Raw genomic sequence first — 19,821 nt, 5'->3', positions numbered from 1 at the left:
CAAGGCAATGCTTGTCTTTGCTCCTTTCCCCTAACTCTGACAGGACTCTGGCCACACTTCCAACCCCCTCTACTCTTTCCCTCTCTGTGGCTCAGGCGAATCTTTTTTTTTTTTTTTTTTTTTTTTTTTTACTTTTTGGCCGTGCCTGTGGCATGTGCGACCTTAGTTCCCCAACCAGAGATCAAGCCTGTGCCCCCTGCATTGGAAGCGCGGAGTCTTAACCACTGGACCACCAGAGAAGTTCTCAGGCAAATCTTCTGCCTGCAATTCCAGTAAGACTGGAGACTCAAGAGTGGGTGGGAGAGCTAGCTCTCCGGGAGGAAAAATTTTCAGGATATGTCAGTGGTCAGATCTGTGGGTCAAGGAAGATGGAAGAGTGAAAGGAGAGCTCATAAGGTTGAGCATATAAGTTTAAGTGAATTGACCTAAACCACACGTTTAGGCGGCAACAGCAGTTATTCCCATTAAGCTACTGGAAACTCCGCTGTGTGAAAAGGGGTCCGCTGCATTTAAAGAAAAGAAATCCTCCAAGGATAATTTCACCGCTCTCACCTTTTCATTGGCCATGGAATGGTACCACCAGAAGAGCCGTGTTGTGATATAATAAGCAACGATCACATCGACAGTATAGTGTTCATGCGCTACAAGAATGCAGATGATCCCAGCAGCGCTCAGCAGCCAGCAGATTAGGTGATACCACCAGAAGTGACGAGGCGAATCTGGACAGCAGAAGAGGGAACAGTTAATAGGATTCCCAGACGTGGACTGAATGATGACAGTCTATCCTAATGACCGGAGAAAAGTCTAAGGCCAGGAAGTCACTGAAGGAGAAAATGGATAACCCAAAATGAGTCCCTGTGAACTGGCCGGGATTTGCTCCGGTTGCCCCGGGGGAGATGAGGTGCTGCTGGTAACAGGTCTAATAGTAATTCCCTGGGGCGGTGGGTAACACTAGATACTCTAGGTCTTACCCACAGCGTTTAATAATTAGGAAGAGAACAGAAATATTTCACATTAGGTTGGAACTGGCTCACACTGGCTCCTGTAGGGACCCCACTGGAAAGAGAAACAGTAGAGTGAAAAGAAAGGATAGCTGTCGGGAACTCCCTGATGGTCCAGGGGTTCGGACTCAGCACTTGCACTGCTGTGGCTGGGTTTAACCCCTGGTCAGGGAACTCAGATCCCATGAGCCGTGCTGTGTGGCCAAAAAAAGAAAAAGAAAGGGTCGTTGTCTATGAAAAAGGGGCAGTGGGGTGGAGGAGGTAATGAGAAAGCAAGAGTAATTTTAGGTCTCATATATAAACTTACTTTGATTTCTGCAGGGGGAGAAAAATAGTATTTGTGGCTAGCAATATTTTGATTCTCAGCAATTTTATACTGTTATTGCCAATAGCAACTATAAGACACTCCCTATGTAAAGCGTGGGATTCATGCCTATTCACTTATGGGTTTGAGCCTTACCTAGAGAGGGCACTAAGTTCACGACACTGATCGGCTATAAGAGAGAACTAAAGCGCTCGGCAGGTTACACGTGATCGCACGCCCCCCAGCCTTCCCACACAGGTGGTAATGACACAGGTGTAACTGGAACCAGTGCTCATCTCTAATAACTTTTCTTTTCTTTGAATAACTGTTTCCTTTTTTCTATTTTAAAGCTTTATTAGCTCATAAAGATAATAATTGAATAAACTAAAATTGATTTCATATTTAACTGTGTTTATATTTATAGTGATATTTACTTTCAAGTGTGGAAGAATGGTTGAATAGCAAAAAGGTCCATTTCCAGAACTTTACCTGACACGTCAAATCAAACATGGTTCAAATAAAAATTAAATAGCTGTTGCTCTTTGAGTCCTACGTGGAACAGTAAGATGATAAACCCGTATTTGCATTTCAAAGTCTGATTTCCTACTTCTGAACGTGCAGCTCGTTATTTCCAACTCTTGCTTGGTTCATTCTGCCACGAGGTTCTAGCAGATAACTCAGGAAATCCGAGAAGTTTATAGCTAGGAGAGGCCTTGCTTCTGCAGCCTGGGGGGCCAGATCCAGTCCCCATAACTGTTCTGTTAGGATCTGAATGTTAAAAATTGAAGTAACATTCAGAAATCTGGACATTTCACTAAATATGCATTCTCCAGCACCACAGACCTCACCCCTCCCTGAAGCCTCACATCAGCCCTGCTTCCCTTCCTAACAGGTCATCTGGTATTTACCTTAAAAGTCCAAAATGTCTGAGCAAAGCAGAACTATTTTGTATTTGTTTATCCACAGGAAGCAAAGCTGAAGTAGGTAGGGAGTAAAGAGGTGGCCCATTTTACTACTCGTGGAATTGAAAATGAGGTTTCAGGAATGGCTAGATGCCCTAGCAGTGCTCTCCTAGCACATAAAAATGTATTCTCTATGAGCTACCACACTGGGATCACTGCTCATTAACTGAGAACACTGGCTGGCCCAAAGAAAAGATTTAATATAAACTATTTTGAAATAGAAATGGCAAAATGGTAATCCTCTCTGTTCTCTCATTCTACCCACAGGGATAACCTTGAGCTGAGAGATGATGATACAATTATTAATGAACTCCACTGTCTGTGTGGGATCCTAGCCCTAGCTGTCAATGAATAATAGAGACAATAGACTTTGTGTGGTAGCAAGGTAAAAAAAAAATAAAAGAAAAAGTAGTTTTCTCGACTAGCAAGACATTTGGTTCTAAGAGCTACATTGATTTCTCCAGGCTAATTTTATAAGGAACCTAAGTCCCAAAGGTAATATTTGCACACCTGTGTCAGACCCTCTCTTGCTAATCCACAAAATGATTCTGGTCCCACGTTTTCAACTCCTCTCATGACTAAATTCAAATCTGCTTGTAACAACGGAGTAAACAGAGAGAGTCCAAAATGATCAAAAGGCAGGAAAGCAAAAAATATACAAATGATGTATCTAATTCTAGAAGCAGAATGTTCAAAGAAACCACTGGAACCAATGCTTACTCGGAACAACGACACATGGTATAATTTAGAAGGTAACTGTTTTTCCTAATTGCATAGGAAATGGGCGTAAACATGGAATGCCCAGTTCATGTACAGAACTGACTCTGAAGTTGGGTTTGTATCAAGCATTACAGATGTGCCCTTTTGTTTCTCACCAAAACCTGGAGAAAGTGAGAGTCGCATCGACACATATACACTACCAAATGTAAAATAGATAGCTAGTGGGAAGCAGCTGCATAGCACAGGGAGATCAGCTCCGTGCTTTGTGACCACCTAGAGGGGTGGGATAGGGAGGGTGGGAGGGAGACGCAAGAGGGACGGGATATGGGGATATATGTATGCATATGGCTGATTCACTTTGTCGTACAACAGAAACTAACACAGTATTGTGAAGCAATTATACTCCAATAAAGATCTATTTTATTTATTTATTTATTTATTTATTTTTAAAGATCTATTTAAAAAAAATAGAAAGGAAAAAGCAGAATGTAATTCTTTCCTTGCTGTACGTAGACTTATACAATTTAAACCACCTCAAGCTCAAATCATACGTGGGGAAGAAAATGTCTCCACATACTGCATCAGCCTTTATTAAAGCAGAGAAATAAACACAAAGTTGCCCTGCTATTGCTCTGAGGTGAAAGTACAACAATGAGCAATACATCCAGGCTATTTCTTAGCAATTCTATAAGATCAGACAGCTTGGGTTTCCAAAAATTCTAAACAGAGGCAAGAAATTGGTAGTGTACCCTCTGGAGTCAGCCTGCTTGAGTTTGAATACCCCATCCTCCAATTACTAACTGCGGACTGTGGCTTAATTCATTCACTTTCTTTATGCTTAAGTTTCCTCCGAAAAAGGGGGAAAAAGTGTTTCCCTCATGAGGTAGCTACAAGGATTAAACGAGTTAATTTGCATCAAGGCCTTGGAATAGTGCCTGGAACAGAAAAAACAGTACTATGTCTATTTGCTGTTATTGGTAATATCACTTGGTCTTCAATTATTTTATGAAACTGACTCTCAGTTTCCTGGGGTGTTTTCTCTTCATTACCTTATGTTTTCCACCCACAGTAGCTTCACTCTAACATGTAATTCCTCCCGGCCCTCATCCTGCTCTTTTTTTTGGTACGCGGGCCTCTCACTGTTGCGGCCTCTCCCGTTGCGGCGCACAGGCTCCGGACGCGCAGGCTCAGCGGCCATGGCTCACAGGCCCAGCCGCTCCGCGGCATGTGGGATCTTCCCGGACCGGGACACGAACCCGTGTCCCCTGCATCGGCAGGCGGACTCTCAACCACTGCGCCACCAGGGAAGCCCATCCTCCTCCTCTTCTTCTATAAGCTTTTAGGATCTGCAGATTAGAGGGAAGATCCTACAACCCAAATGAACCTCTGAACTGAAAAATGACTGATCTTACACAGATCAGTTTTTGCTGAACTTTCCACTGCAAAAGAGTGAGCACTATAAACAACATAAGTCGCTCTGCCCACCACCCAGAACCTGTAACTAGGTATGAGAAATGAGAAATTTCAGAAGATTGAAATTTAAGGGGGAGTTATTGGCGCACAGACAGAGCTAGGTTCCTCCCCTCCACCACCCCTCTCCAACCGTGTAAGAACGGAACTATGGGGCAAGGTGCAAAAGGCCCTCTGCCTTCAAGTCAGACAGTATGACAAAGGCCAAACACTTAACACGCTGCTCTCCTAACTCAAAGCTTGTGTGTAGCATTTAGAAAGAAAACAATTCAGAAGATATACAATTGTCACAAAAAAAAAAAAAAAAAGACTTCATCTACTACAGAGACTCTCCTCTCTTTGTCATATTGCCCTCAAAGCAGAATTAAAACCTATAACCCCGGGCAGTCTATGGGGCAAGAATTCACTTCTGCACCACTGGAAGATAAACCTTGATGGGTCTAAACCTGTTTGGATTAATGACAGACTAAGAGAAGGGGATTAACCACGGAGGACAGCGGGGAAGGGCCTCCTTCCCCTGGTCTCTGCCCAAAGACCTCTGTGATATGCTCTGCAAGTGAAGAAAACTGAGATAAGCCTCTAAAAGAACAATGGCATGGGGATAGGGTATCTTGGAACTAAAGATGAAGGTTAATTTTTACCAGCTTGGTAAAAATGGAGGGAGAAGCATCGCTACTTCACAAGAATTTTGAGATAATGGGCCCAAATGTACAAAGCCTCAGAAATCTGCTAGGCAGCTAAAACCAAGTAAAACCTCCTTCACAATGAACAAGACGTTATTCCAGCCAAAAAAAAAAAAGCCACTGGAATACACAAGAATTTTGTATAATGGGAATTAAGCATATAAATACGGGGAGATATTCCTCATCTCCATGTTGCTTTCTAAGAAGAAAACGGTTAGTATTGGCAAACTGTTTCATGAAGATGCATATTCAAGCACAGAAAGCTACTGGAAGGGACGAAATTAGAATAAAGTGGGATAAGGAAACGTTACAAAAGGTTTAAAAAGGGGAAAATATTAACCAAAGTATTTGGGGTGATGGAATGCATGTTCCATACAATGGAAATTTCATTCAAAAGTCCTTTCCAGGGCTTCCCTGGTGGCGCAGTGGTTGAGAGTCCGCCTGCCGATGCAGGGGATGCGGGTTCGTGCCCCGGTCCGGGAAGATCCCACATGCTGCGGAGCGGCTGGGCCTGTGAGCCATGGCCGCTGAGCCTGCGCGTCCAGAGCCTGTGCTCCACCATGGGGGAGGCCACAGCGGTGAGAGGCCCGTGTACCGCAAAAAAAAAAAAAAAAGTCCTTTCCATTTGGCTCTGGAACACACTGATTCTTTTTTGCAGTAACCTTAACAATGATTCTTCTTTGTTTCAACATTAAAATAGCTTTTCATACCTTAAGAAGTACTAACCAAGGAGGGAGACATTTTGGAGGCATGCTAAATGTTAGCAAGAAGCCAGGGCCAAGCTTTAAGCCTTCCTTCAGTGTTCAAATCACATACGACTGGTTGAAATGATTTAAACACACACACACACACACACACCCCTCTTTCCATAGCTATCGATTCCAACAGAATAAGGACTCATCGGTTTCAGGGCTTAGGGATCCCACCCACTACAACAATCAATAAAGCAGGAATGAGTTATTACTTACATTCTTTGATGAACAGATAAGTAAGTGTCAGCACAACGGTGTGACCGCTGAAGAGGAAGTCTCCGCACAAGATATGCGACCCAGTTATGGACAATCCGCCACCAGAAATCAACCGTAGAATCCGCTGCACCTTTGCCTGAGAGTCTCCGTTGAGCTGAATGACACAAGAAGATCAGGAAAAAAATGTATAAGCTGATAAAATCATGTTTTAGCCTAATTTAGGTGATATTTAGAAAGGCCACCAGGTTGTGATTTTTTTCTTTTTAACTTCAGTCAAAAAGAATCCAAGGGGGAAGCTCCTCAAACTGGATTTTATTCATCGTATTGGCCAGTTTTAGTGATATGCTTTAAATTATTCAGTATGTTACTAATAATACATTTTAGTGGTGGTGTGTCCTTGGGCAAAGCTTTTAAAAATACTAATAACCAATGACTTCACCACAGTTATGGATTACAAAGATCAAAGCTCCTTCCTTTCCACTTTGCAGGGGGAGGCTGGGGTTTCAGATGGCTAATACCTGATTCGGCTGCACTCCACATCACTAATATTCTACAGTGTATTCATACCTGGTGCTAGGTGGGCAACCTAAAGTGTGCATATAGCTGTATTAACATCTGATCAAAACATTTATAGTTAAAAAGAGCTGTAATACATTCATTTAAACAGGCTTGAAAATGACGGATTAGGGATGTACTGGCCGCTGTAAAATGAGTAGCTCGATCAGAAAAAACATCCTCCGAAGCAATACCCTGTGTGCTGTGGCAGGAGGTCAGGAGAGAGCTCCCTGGGCAAGGGTGGAGAAGCCCCGAGAAGCTGTCGTGATGACACGGGGAACAATGATGGGTGAGGGCGGGAGATGAGGCAACAGTCAAAAGTTCATATCCCGTTAAAACTTAAGCATACAGGTATCACTTACATGTGGAATCTGAAAAATACAACGAACTAGTAAAATAACAAACAAGGAAGCAGACTCACAGATATAGGGAACAAACTAGTGGTTACCAGTGGGGAGGGAAGGGAGAGGGGTAATATAGGGGTGAGGGAGTGGGAGATACAAACTACTGGGTATAAGATCGGCTCAAGGATGCATTGTACAACACGGGGAATAGAGCCAATAATTTGGCAATAACTGTAAATGGAGTGTAACGTTTAAAAATTGTATTAGCCCTCCCCAAAAACCGCCCCCCAAAACCTAAACCTTAAGCATACAGGAAGGAGTAGTGGACTGAGATAGAATACATGGGAAAATGGAACACTGAAACACTGTACGGCCGGATGGAGGGTTTCCGATCAGTCTAATAGCAAGTGAATAGGTTTAGAAAATCAAAGAATGACACTCAGAAATAAAATGGAGTCAGAGTATACACAAGAAGAGAAATATAGAAAGACCATTAATGACTATTTTCACTTGGGACCGGGGGCACAGTTGTAAGATACAGTGCTTTTCATACTCAGCGATGATCCTTCTGGGCAACTGGCCCCCGAAGCACGGCCAGGCCAGTCATGATGGTGGCAAACTGTTTGGTGGTGTAGACAGGTAGTGTCTAGTCCAAGTAGACATGTAGTGGTGAAGGAGGGTAAGATGTGTACAGATGGAGGAGAAGACGGTCTAGGAGTAGAGAAATTGAGTCTCCAAAGCAGGTGGGAAACCATCCTATATGGTAAAATGGGAATTATGGCAGGATTCCTTGCCTAAAACTTTCGTGATTAAAAATATCTTATGGATCTGGAAAGCTTTCTGGTATTCAGGTGACCCTTGTAAAAAGGCAAACACACTATCGGGTGATAGTTGAGAATAAGGCTCTGCAGCAGAAAATGACATGAAACAGGATTAGAGGGCAGCGTGAGAAACTGGAGGTTTCAAAGAAACTCAACTTTCTTCAAGAGTTTGCTTAGGCTGAGCCCAGCTGGCAAAACCGAGAGAACATGTGCATTTTATCAAGAATCGAGTCCTTAAACCAAACATGCCAAGTAACAGGTGACCCTGCCTTGAAAAGACAGGGTCTAGCAGGCAGTAAGGGATCCAAACCCGGAGAAGATAAGGACTGTTGACAGAGTCGCAGGACTCACTTCAGGTGCCCCTCAGGAAAGGCGTACTGCAAACCACATAAAATGACGTGAAAGCCCTTGATGTGGAGGATAGAATCTAGCATGCGCTTATCAGATCAGCCACAGACCTTCAGGAATTTCTGGTTGTGCGGTTGGTACAAACAACTGTCAACAATGAGATCAAACAGAAAGGTACATACACTCCGCCTGACCATTGTGTTCCCAGTTTAAAGAACACATTATTCATTTCAAAACTATAATAATATTTTTTTATCCACTGACCCACCCCAACTCAATACTCGAATTTTCTAAGGGCAGAAACACTTGAATTTCTTTACTAGAAAGAAATTTAGATGGATCAAAAGGCATAATTAAACCAGGAACTAAAATACTGCCACACATTCTCTTCTCCCCCCTTTCTTTTCTCCCCCCTTGATTCCATATGCCTTCACAGAACAGAGGAAGGACTCTCTTCTTGCTTTTTCTGTACTTTCTCAGTTCTTAATTCCTCAGGCCTGTCACTGCTATCTTAAGATGTCAGATCATGCTCAGCATAAATGTTAAACAGAACTTCAAGAAAGGAAATTTTAAAAGAGGGCTGAAAGAGAACTGGGAAGGGGGAGGGTAATAGCGAGAGTTGGGATTAACAGATTATTTTCTAGTTCTGTTGTATTTCATTGAGGCCCTCTATCACACACCACTAAAGACTCTAGTTCCTCTTAATTTCCTCATTTTTCAGGCCCATTCTATGCCATTCCTGGTTATGAAGCTGAAGATGTAGAAAACCAGGAAAAGAAGCATCGACCATAATAACCAAAACAGAGCTCAGCGTTCTCAAGGGTTCCTCAAACTATGACCGCCACACATTTCCCACAAAAATAAATTAGGTACAAGAGAGCCCAACTTGGCTGCTGCCAAACCAGAAACTTTACCATCCACACCATCCCTTCAATTTAGAAGAGAAGTCCTTTGGACCTCTGTGGCCAGGATGAGAGGGAAGCTTTCTCAGGGAAAGGAATGTAGCTGTGCCAGCCCAACATGCCTGTGGCAAGAGGGGTTCGAGAAGCTAAATCATTTCATGTGAGTTCTAATAACTAGGTCAATATCTATTTGAACACAATTTTCAGAACTCAAATTTTGCAACTGCAAACTAAAACTTGGGTGTGTGGGATGAAGCAAATCGTTAAACCAAGGACTTAAAGTAAACCATAGGATAGAGAAGGGGGAAGACGACTGGAAAACTGTGAGAGCCAAGGATTTCACTAAGGGCCTATCACTGTGATGGCTTCTGTGATCACATCCACTAAGTAACAAGTGATGGGAGGCATCAGTGACTAGTCAGATAACCTTCCATAGCAAGTGGCTTCAGTATACACAGTTCTGTCATTGCTCTCAGTCACTAAGGGCATTCTATAGAGTCAGCAACAAAGGAGACAGGTAGATTATCTAACAGTTTTGTAACCACAAAAATCTAAGGAACACTCGAGGCCAGCGGCTGAACCACATTTAGAATGCAATTCTGCCTCTTGCTCTGTAAGACCACATCACCTCTACTGAAACAAATTGATCTGTGTTTGTTTTACTGAACCACGATCCAGGCACCAATAGCCTGCTGATGCTTCAGGAAAAGGCCTTAGGTCTTGACATCTGAACACAGGGCCTGTTCCCAGAGCTTCCACTGTGAACATTTGTAGCTTGGTTATCCAGCAGTACATTTGCTCTTGTGGCTTCTGAAAATTGCAACTTTTCCACAGAAGATAATCTTTACATGCTTTCTGTAATCATAGCAATTTATCCCTGCAAACCTCACCCGTTACTAGGATGGGCTTGCCTTCTTTCCTGTGGCCATTTCTTCATTTAACCCATTGCAATAACCCCTTAGAAGGGTTTATTATGCTTCTGAACTTCTCCCATGACTTAAATTAGTTTCACTAAAAATCAGTCAATGTTTAAATTCAATATGTACACTTTCAATTACAGAGACTTTCTGCTTTGATGGCTTTGGAAAATTATAGCTTCTCCAAACCACACCTATATTTGGTGAAGGAGACTGCTGACTTCTTCAGAACAACTCTATTTTTCCTTCCACCTTGGACATCTGCTTAGTGTTCAGTTAAATATGATAGACTTCATTCTCTTGCCCAGAAAGCACATGATTTGTAAGTTTCCTTTTTAAACCAGGGCACACTGGGGTCTAAGATGATTAACAGCTCTCTTGAGAAATGACTCTACCTGGAGAAATTATAAATCCTGCTTACAACAGTTTCAATATCCATTCTCACACTCTGAGTGAAAGGCCACTCTATCCTTCCAGTTGCTAAAAACTTTGAGGTCATCCTTCTCTTAAACCCATATCCAACTTATTAGCACATCCTGTGGGCTCTACCTTCAAAATATATCCCGAGTCAAACGGCTTCTCCTCATTTCCACTGCCACCACCAAGGTTCAAGTTCCTACAATGGGCACAGAGGCCCTGTGAGATCTGTGGCTGCATCATCTCAACTCTTCATAACTCTGCAGCCACACGTGTCTCCCTGCTCTTCCCTGAATGCACTATGATTAAGTTATTTCTTTGTCCCGGAGTTCTCACCCCATTCACACGGCTCACTCCCTCATCTTGGCTGCCCAAAAGCTTTCTTATTGAAGAAGTTTTCCTGACCACTCTATAAATTAGTACCTACCCTCATAGACCCTTTCACCCTTACCCAGCTTTACTGTTCTCCATCTGATAGCCACCTGACTTACCACCATGTAACAAGTTATGACTTCATTTAACTGTCGCCATCCTTCAATAAGAATATACGTTCTCTAAGGGCTTCCCTCGTGGCTCAGTGGTTGAGAGTCCGCCTGCCGATGCAGGGGACACGGGTTCGTGCCCCAGTCTGGGAAGATCCCACATGCCGCAGAGCGGCTGGGCCCATGAGCCATGGCCGCTGAGCCTGCGCGTCCGGAGCCTGTGCTCCGCAACGGGAGAGGCCACAACAGTGAGAGGTCCGCGTACCACAAAAAAAAAAAAAAAAAAAAGAATATATGTTCTCGGAGGAGGAGAACTTTGTTTTGGTCATTGCTGTTACACAGTGCCTGGTATATAACAGGAACTTAATACTTTCAAAGTGAATTCATGAATGAGTAAATGAGAAGGCAAAAATGCAGAGTCAAAGACCCAATAGTAACTTCCAGTTAGCAGAAAATGAATTTTTTATGCACAAACATATAAGTTTTAGGAACACATTTTAATGTTTCCCCCCAAAATCTAAAGCAAAACAAAATATGCTAGATTTCAATGAACATATATGAACGTGTCTAGGAGAATGCATAACAGAGAGCAGGTGTTCAGTCACTGTTCGCTTAATGTCCTCTAAATGGTAATTCAGAGGGGCTTACCTTTGGAGCACACTGGAAATGCATTCCAGGCACAGGGAGAGTAGTAACGTACATCGTGATACAGCGATATAGGTACAAAGTTCCAATGATAAAAAAGAATCTGCGCCCCACTATTGACCTAAAGGAAAAACAGGGATGGGGAAAAATAGGTTTACTGGGGTTTTTTTGCTCCTAAGGCAACATAAAATAATGTTTAACAGAATAAAGAATAATTGTAGTTTTCAGAAGTGAAGATTCGCATACTGCAATTAATCTAGGTGGGTTGGGCCCCAAAGGAAGGAGTCTCTGAGGAGAGGGGGTGTTAAAGTAGATTAAGGGTTTTACACAACTACAACTCCTAAAAAAGGCCCTCTTTGCCCGAGAATTCAATGAACCTCTCTACGTTGTCAGTCAACTCACTGCATTAATAAACCCCCTCTTGAGAACACAGCAGAGGTATAAGCGAGCCACGGTCACAGAGGAATTAACTAATGAGCTAACGTGATACGACATAATTGGGCACACAGGGAAATGGGACAACTCTTTTAACCTAAGTTATATAAGCAAGGTTTATTTGGAGACTATCCAAAAATATTCTGACAACTTAGGCATGAACTATTTTGTCTGTAACTATAGAGATTTTCAGAGAATTATATTTTGAAGATGTTCACAGTGTCCTCGTGCATTTAAGGACATTTAAGAGTGAAGCTGTAAACTGATTAGTTTACCCTGATTTTATGCAATCTTGATCAAAAGAGGTAAAAAAAAGAATCCCACAAGCCCTTTTTCACTTTATATGTTTCGGTGAATACAGTTGTCTTGACTAACATTAGTCCCTGTCCTTCGCCCCCTAAGTGTCGTCAGTCTAAGGCAGTGGTTCCCAGAAGCTGGCTTTGAGCACACTGTCCTCCAAAGGACGGGTTCTGCCCATCTGTACCACTGTCTCTTGGGTACCTGAATGGGCATCAAGAATTCTGAAGATGCCTGTTGTGTAGCTGGAGGTGGGCCTATAAACTCTGGGCTCTATAAAGATGGCTGGGATCCACACAGCCCCTAGAATTACTAGTTATAACTTCCCTAGTACACAAAATATGTTACTCCAGGTCTCCCATTTTCAGAGCTCTCAAACTTCCAAAACCAGTGATCAAAAACCTGTGGAAAAACAGGCAATTTTAGGCATGTGGAATATTTTAAGTTTCCTCCAAGACTGTGGTCTGCCATGGATCAAGGTCTAATTCAGGTTACTGTTGGGACTTCTAAAGCATCATGTACAAATATAATTTTAGCTGCCTGTCTCCAAGAGCTATTTTAAGGAGATTCCAGGGTTTCTGGGGTCAACATATAGAGAGAAACACCTTGACTAGTTGATGAAAGTATCTATTTCTTGCAAGGCATTTCTTTCAAAGGCTTGCTATTCTAGCCCTGCCTTTTCTAGTACTGAAAAGGAACAGGTAATGAACATTGCTGAATGCTTCCATTTGGTTAAGTGAAAAACTATTCTCCCTTTGATTCAAACCCAGGTTCAGAAAGAGTGCTGAATGGTGCTCCATGCTGTTAGACAAGGTGAAGTAATAAGCAGGAATTATTATGGGTCAATTATATTCATTCCAGTATTCAGAGTTCAGCTGTACTCAGAACAGAAAATTAACTTAAGAGGTGAAACATGCACTCTGCAGCCTTATTTAAAGAACTACTGCCAGTGATTTTTTTCCCCCCATAGCTTTCAAGGTGTTTTAAGTGAGAGTGAGAGTGTACGAGAGAGAACAACTAGAATTTCTTATTCAGCTGGAACGTTCAAAACGGGTTATAAAAATTACTCTACCAGTTATTACAATATAAGATCCAATTCTATATGAAAAGTAAAAAGGAAAATTAGTGTGATTTCCCCAAGTTTTTGCTGGTGGATTGTGACCCAAACAGTAGCTATCATTAAAACATGCGGCTGGCCTGTGTGAAAACAAGTTTTGACACGGTAAAACCGAAGCTGGCACTGGAGAGACAGGTAACAACTGTCCTCTACGTGAAGATGCAAATACACCGAGACTGTACTGCAGGCTGGAAGCCAGCTACTTACCCGGCCCTGGGAAATTTCTCTTTCACACACATACACAAATAAAACTTTGCTCTAAAACAAAGGAGAGAGCAAATATCTTTGGCCTGAGCAGTCTCTCTTATATTCAGTGTCAATTCCAGGCACTAAAAAGGAAAACGCTAAAGTTCAACTGCTACACTGTTTGCTTTTAGCATAAAGCACGTTATAACTAACAACTTTAGCGTAAAGTTCCCCTACTAAGTAAAAGACAATTGACAGCTATGTCTTTTACTTATACATTATTAAGAGAAATATTTTAAAGAAAATGCTTAGGAATGACTTCAGTTTGTGGAATAAGTTTTCAAACCTGCACACCTGCATGTGGGGAACTCTTTAACAAAAATAGACTGAACTCTTCAAATCTCAAAGCAATAACCAATTGAAAGAACAATAGAGCGTAAATTCCTTCTTCAAAAAATGATCTTGTGGCATTGCTACTGAAACCCTATTTGACTCTGAAGTGTACTGACTATGTTAGTATGTATTACGCTTTCAAAAGCCTCCGTTTATGGGCAATGTTTTAATTAAACTTATATTTGTGATTTAATTATTAGAATCTTAGTAGAGAAAAAACATCTGAATGATGGCTGAAGAGAAAAGAGGAATTGAGGGGCTTTTTTCTTAATGGAGTAGCAGTCAGAATTCAACAGGGAAGCAGAAATAACCACCTCCGAGCTGTGTCCTATTTTTAAGAATCTTCAAAGCAAAAGTACCTGGCTTACTACACTTCCTGATTCCTGCTATTCTAAAATGGGAAGACCGAAACCAATGAACTAAGTGCTCCTTTGTGATGGCCTGAGGAAACCGGAAGGCACGTTTACTTTAGAAATCTAAAACCCAAACCGCATGGACCCAGTTCTAAATGCCGTTTATTAAACAAACTCTTGTGACTGGATTGCCAAAAGGCAAAAGGAAAAGGCATGTAAAATTCGAGAACTCTTGAAGAGAGGCAAACCTCAAAGCCTGCAATTGACTATAGACCGATATAGTCATCACATTATGAGTAATAGAGAAAAAAGCTTCCCAGCCCACAACTTTCCCCACCTGTCAAGAGCTTGGAATAACACAAGCATGATGAAGTGAATGTTATTCCTTTCCAAGGCTCTTAATGTATCATGCAAATACCAGAGTGCCAAGTTGCTTGAAATTAGAACTGCACCTTCAATTTACAAAGTCTGAATCATCCACCACAGTACTTCTGCACCTTCACACACAGTTGCCACTTTCATACAGTTGCTCGATAAATGCTTATGGAATAACGACTGGATTTATTCAAGGTTGTAGATCTTTCTATTGATTCTTTTCATTAAGTGCCTGGATAAATAAGACTGAATTTATCAGATAAAACCAAGAAAGATCATTTCAATTACACACCGGCTCACTAAAATATAAACTCATGGCAAATCCCCAAAACATGTTAGACCTTACTTACTTGTATCTCAGAAATAGCCACTGGGTGATCCATAATCCAACTAATATAATTCCATTTATTTCTGATACAGAAAATGCCCATTTCACCCGGTCTATGTAATCAAAAAACTTGTCTGGGAGTGGAGGGCTGAGCTCCTTGGGAGGGACCCTCTCGTGCACAACCGTGATCATGACGGTTGTCAGGACGAGGTTGAAAAGAGCGTACACGAAGGCAATGCCCGTTTTCCACCACTCTAGGGGAAATTTGTTCCTCGATTCCGTGGGCATAGCAATTTGGATATAGTCCGGGTACTTTTTGGTGCCCTTTCGCAACCCATTGGATAAACTCTTAGGTTTACCATTGCCATTTTTGTTCTCTTCTTCAACAGGTTCAGCAGGTCTTGTGTAAGTGTTTGCAGGATCGTTGGTTTGGTTTTCCATATGTTCTTCAAGTTTTGCTGTCTCTATGATATCCATTGTCCTCCGGTCTTCAGATCAAAAAGGAGATGGTAAAGTTCTTGTTCTTTGTGGAAACTCAACTTTTTTTAATCCTTCTACTGCCAAGATCAACATGGACTCTTACAACTGATTCTGTTTCCTAGTACAAAACATAGAGGGTCTCCATCGGACTACTGTTCCTCCTGGGCAACCATCTGCTGTACATTCACCGTTTTCAGGAAAGGAAGCCAATTTTCTTTCCCCCAAAGATGTTACTATCCCACCTGTAAAAACAAAACAGAACTATGTTCAGAAACTGTGCTTGCCCAGTTGTCAAGCATCCAAAGCAAAAACGTTATCAAAATAAGGAAACAAATACCAAAGCCATTTGCTTTATAAATGTATCGTCAGAACACAGTTAAATCTGCTGAGATGATGTTTATTTATAAAACATTGAGGGACTTCCCTTGTGGCACAGTGGTTTAGAATCCACCTGCCAATGCAGGGGATATGGGTTCAAGCCCTCGTCTGGGAAGATCCCACATGCCGCGGAGCAACTAAGTCCGTGTGCCACAACTACTCAGCCTTTGCTCTAGAGCCCGTGAGCCACAACTACAGAGCCCATGTGCCACAACTACTGAAGCCTGTGTGCCTAGAGCCCGTGCTCCGCAAGCCACCACAGTGAGAAGTCCGCGCACCACAATGAAGAGTAGCCACCTCTCGTCGCAACTAGAGAAAGTCCACACACAGCAACAAAGACCCAACACAGGCAAAAATAAATAAATTTTAAAAATAAATAAATAAAAATAAAACATTGAATTGTTTCATCTTGGAATTCTTCTCTTTTTGAGCTGATGTCAGTATAAATAGGAAAATTTTAATAAACAATTCCTTTTAAATTTCTATAAATAAAAGTCAGGACCCAGCACTGCAAACACTTCATGTCAGGACCCAGCACTGCAAACACTTCATCAGACACTATCACTTGTTGCAAACCATGAAGTCATAATAAGCTAGAACCCACCCAGAGATCACATCATTCCTTCCTAAGACTGGGTCTTTTCTATGAACCTTAAAGGATAAAAAAACTGTGATGAATTGCTTACATGCATAGAATAATTGTTATTCTCTGCATGTGTCAAAATGGTCAACTTTCTACTTTCATATTAAAAACTGGAATGTTTTTAAGTGACTACTTTTCAGAACATATTCAAGAACTATGCATTCAAGATCCTTGAAATGGCACTACCTCTGTTTATCCTTTTATATTCAGAGATGCACACCATACAGAAGGAAAACTGACAGCCTTCAAAATAACACAGTGAAAAGATACACAAAGCCTTATTAGCTATGCCCATTTAGGGAGAAATTCTCCTCATTACTGGAAGGATAAAATAATTCACTACAACTAACATGGTAAATTAGTAACTGACAACATTTCGATACAGTCACCACAATTTCTACCAAACAACAGAAACGCGGACCCAGAGGACCAGCTCGGGGCACTTACCCACCACGACACCAGTGATGAAAGGTGCCCTCTGCTTAAAGCTCCACAGGTTCTAAAGAGTGACGATTTCTCCACAACACAGCACCAGCACCACCTCTTTTATATGTGTCAGCAACACGGCCCCAGCTGTTGTCAATTTAGGAAAGCAGTATTTTCGGCCCAATCCAGAACCCAGCCGCCTGAAGAAGTTTTCAAACCTCGTAATTAGTCCCCACCCAGAGTACACTGCACAACTTAAGCACAATTCTTTGCATTTTAAAGACCTCCCCTTCAGGGTAACTTCAGGGGAGAAAAATAGGGAGGAGGAAAAACTCAAAGTGGTGACAGCTAAGCCTTTGTTTAACGAAAAAAAAAGAAAAAAAAAAAGTTAAAATGGCACAGTCAGTATGGACAAGCAATATTTCTTAACAGTTGTGAATGGCAAATAGATGATCAACCACAAATGTTTATTGTGCACCTAAATGTCCCAGCACTGAGGAATATGTGGGTGCCATTAAAAGGAGTTTGAAGGAAAAAAAAACAAACACTGACCTGAACATTCACCCAAAGAGCTTGAAGTTTAGCTGAAGAGACGGAACTAAAATAGCAGAACTTTGGAGAAGACTGACTGGCATATTGTTAAGACGAAGAAGGATGAGGTGGATCGCTAGATCAAAATGTAGCCTTAGGGCTTCCCTGGTGGTGCAGAGGTTGAGAGTCCGCCTGCCGATGCAGGGGACACGGGTTCGTATCCCGGTCCGGGAAGATCCCACATGCCGCAGAGTGGCTGGGCCCGTGAGCCATGGCCGCTGAGCCTGCGCATCCGGAGCCTGTGCTCCGCAACGGGAGAGGCCACAACAGTGAGAGGCCCGCGTACCGCAAACAAAAAAAAGGAAAAAATGTAGCCTTAGCTGTATCCCTAAAGAAGTGTCCACAGAAAGTCACTGTCCATTTCCGAGGAAGCGAAAGCAAGAGGAAAGTTAGTCTGGCAGGGAAACAGAAGAGATGGAGATTGGCTAAGAGGTAGTACCAAAAATTTTGGACCTCTCACCTTTCTACTGTTCTGCCCCTGTGAAAAGCCCCCAGATACTAATGCATCAGAGCAGGGTGAGAAAGGACCAGGGCCCCTCTCTGTGAAAGAAGACTGACAGAGATTCTCTTTAGTGCCCTAGCTCAGTGTTGTAGGACAAGTATAATGAACAGGTGCCTGAGTAAGGCATTTTCAAAAACAAACCTTCAACACCATGGACAACTACTTCTAACGGAGGTACCAAAGCACTAACTCAGCCATTGCCTGTCTCTCGTTACCAACTTCAGGCTACACCACTCATAGCATCTTGCCAAACTAATATCCAAATTCCGTCCAACTTTACTACCACACATCTGCTCCGAGCCTGGTGTCTATAGGGGTAAGAATCTTGTTGATTTTGAAACCCAAGTCCACCAGCGGACATACAGATGGTCTTTAAAAAGGTAGCTACCTAGTTCTAGAATACAGAATGTAGAACAGCAGAAAACAGTTACTTTTTTTTTTTTTTAAAGAGGAAGCGTTCAGCTATCCACCTCCTGGGACAACTGTGAGAATGACTGAAATAATTAATCCTGAAGAGCTTTGTGCTCCTGGGAGCAATAGCATTCTGTGAGTACAAAGCCCATTTATCAACATTAGTGGCGAGATTGATATTTTCCTTGGGGTTTCATCAAGAGGATTAACTATACAAAGCACATTCATCATGTGTCAGCCAGTCTTGAGATGCAATGTTTATCATCAAGATGATGATTACAACATACTCATCCCTATGGTGAGACTTTCCTACCAGTAAGGATCTGGAAAGTGACAAAAGCCACAATAGTTCCTCTTGAGGGATGGCAATCCCATTAGGTCACTTGTTTAGGGTACTCTGTCAGAGCACAAAGCAGACGAAAGGGTTTCCGAGTTCTCTTACATTGCAATATATACTGGAAGTTAGTCTAGATAATATTTTAAAAGTTCAAAATCTCTATAGATTAATCTTTCTTTTGAAGGCAACTGTGAAACTCTGAAACTTATAGTACAATGATACTGTTTTACTAGGTTTTGCTTTTGTTTTTAAGAACTAAGTATGATCTACTCCAGAAATACAAGGAAGGTTTCAAATTAGGAAATGACTAATTTGTACTTTATTAAATACAAAAAAGAAATGTAAACAGAAAAGATACGATCATCTTGAGTGAAGTTAAAAAAGGCAGTTGATAAAATTCAGTATCCTCTTGATTTGGGGGAGAGAAAGTACTCAGTAGTAGGAACAGAAGTATGTATATAGCTGTGCTCTTTCAATGCCAATATCGCTATTTGAGCTGTGTCATATGTGTTCTAATATCTAGTGGAAAAAATCCTCCACTTTTCACCCCTAAGGGAACTTCAGGATCTTTCTGTCAAATTACAAGAAAATACATAATTTTGCTTCTATGTTTTATTTCACCTCTATTATACCATAAAGGGTTTGATCTTACCATATTAGTATACAACATTAGTCATTTTCTCTTAATAATCCCAATAGTATTTTTCCTGTAATTTGACAAAATATGATTCTAAGGTTCATCAGGGAGTGAAAATGAGGGCAGCAGTAGAAGGTTTGTACCAGTAGATATTAGACTACATTATACAACCAATATTGGGGTAATGGTACCCAGTCATTCTATTTTGGGAATTTATCCCAAGGAGATAAGGATGTACACAAAATGTTTCTACAAATATGCTTTCAACACAGTTATTTATAAGAGCAAATTGGAAACAGCCTAATATCCATCAACAGGGGATTAAATAAATTATAGCCATGTTAATACTCTATTTTGATATAGTAACTACAGAATTGTGAGACAAGTATATTA

General features: G+C 41.6%; 1 protein-coding gene across 3 annotated transcripts in view; it reads right to left on the bottom strand.

The window, feature by feature from the left end:
* The window catches only part of SGMS2 (sphingomyelin synthase 2), a 48,509-nt gene extending 32,827 nt beyond the window's left edge, over window positions 1-15,682 (bottom strand). For all 3 annotated transcript variants that reach the window (XR_009519593.1, XR_009519594.1, XM_060012859.1), the window contains exons 1-4: window positions 15,046-15,682; window positions 11,543-11,660; window positions 6,109-6,262; window positions 553-719 (exon numbers count right to left, since the gene is read on the bottom strand). Coding sequence is in view for 1 of the 3 variants with exons in the window: in XM_060012859.1 (XP_059868842.1) it covers window positions 553-719; window positions 6,109-6,262; window positions 11,543-11,660; window positions 15,046-15,500 (894 nt within the window). In the remaining 2 variants the exon portion in view is untranslated. The remainder of the gene's footprint in view (window positions 1-552; window positions 720-6,108; window positions 6,263-11,542; window positions 11,661-15,045) is intronic.
* Between the last annotated feature and the right edge of the window lie 4,139 nt (window positions 15,683-19,821).

Source organism: Delphinus delphis, chromosome 5 (assembly GCF_949987515.2).
Source record: "Delphinus delphis chromosome 5, mDelDel1.2, whole genome shotgun sequence".
NCBI classification, from domain to species: domain Eukaryota; kingdom Metazoa; phylum Chordata; class Mammalia; order Artiodactyla; family Delphinidae; genus Delphinus; species Delphinus delphis.
Note: the sequence above shows the minus strand (reverse complement) of the source record. Positions and strands in the feature narration are given on the sequence as shown.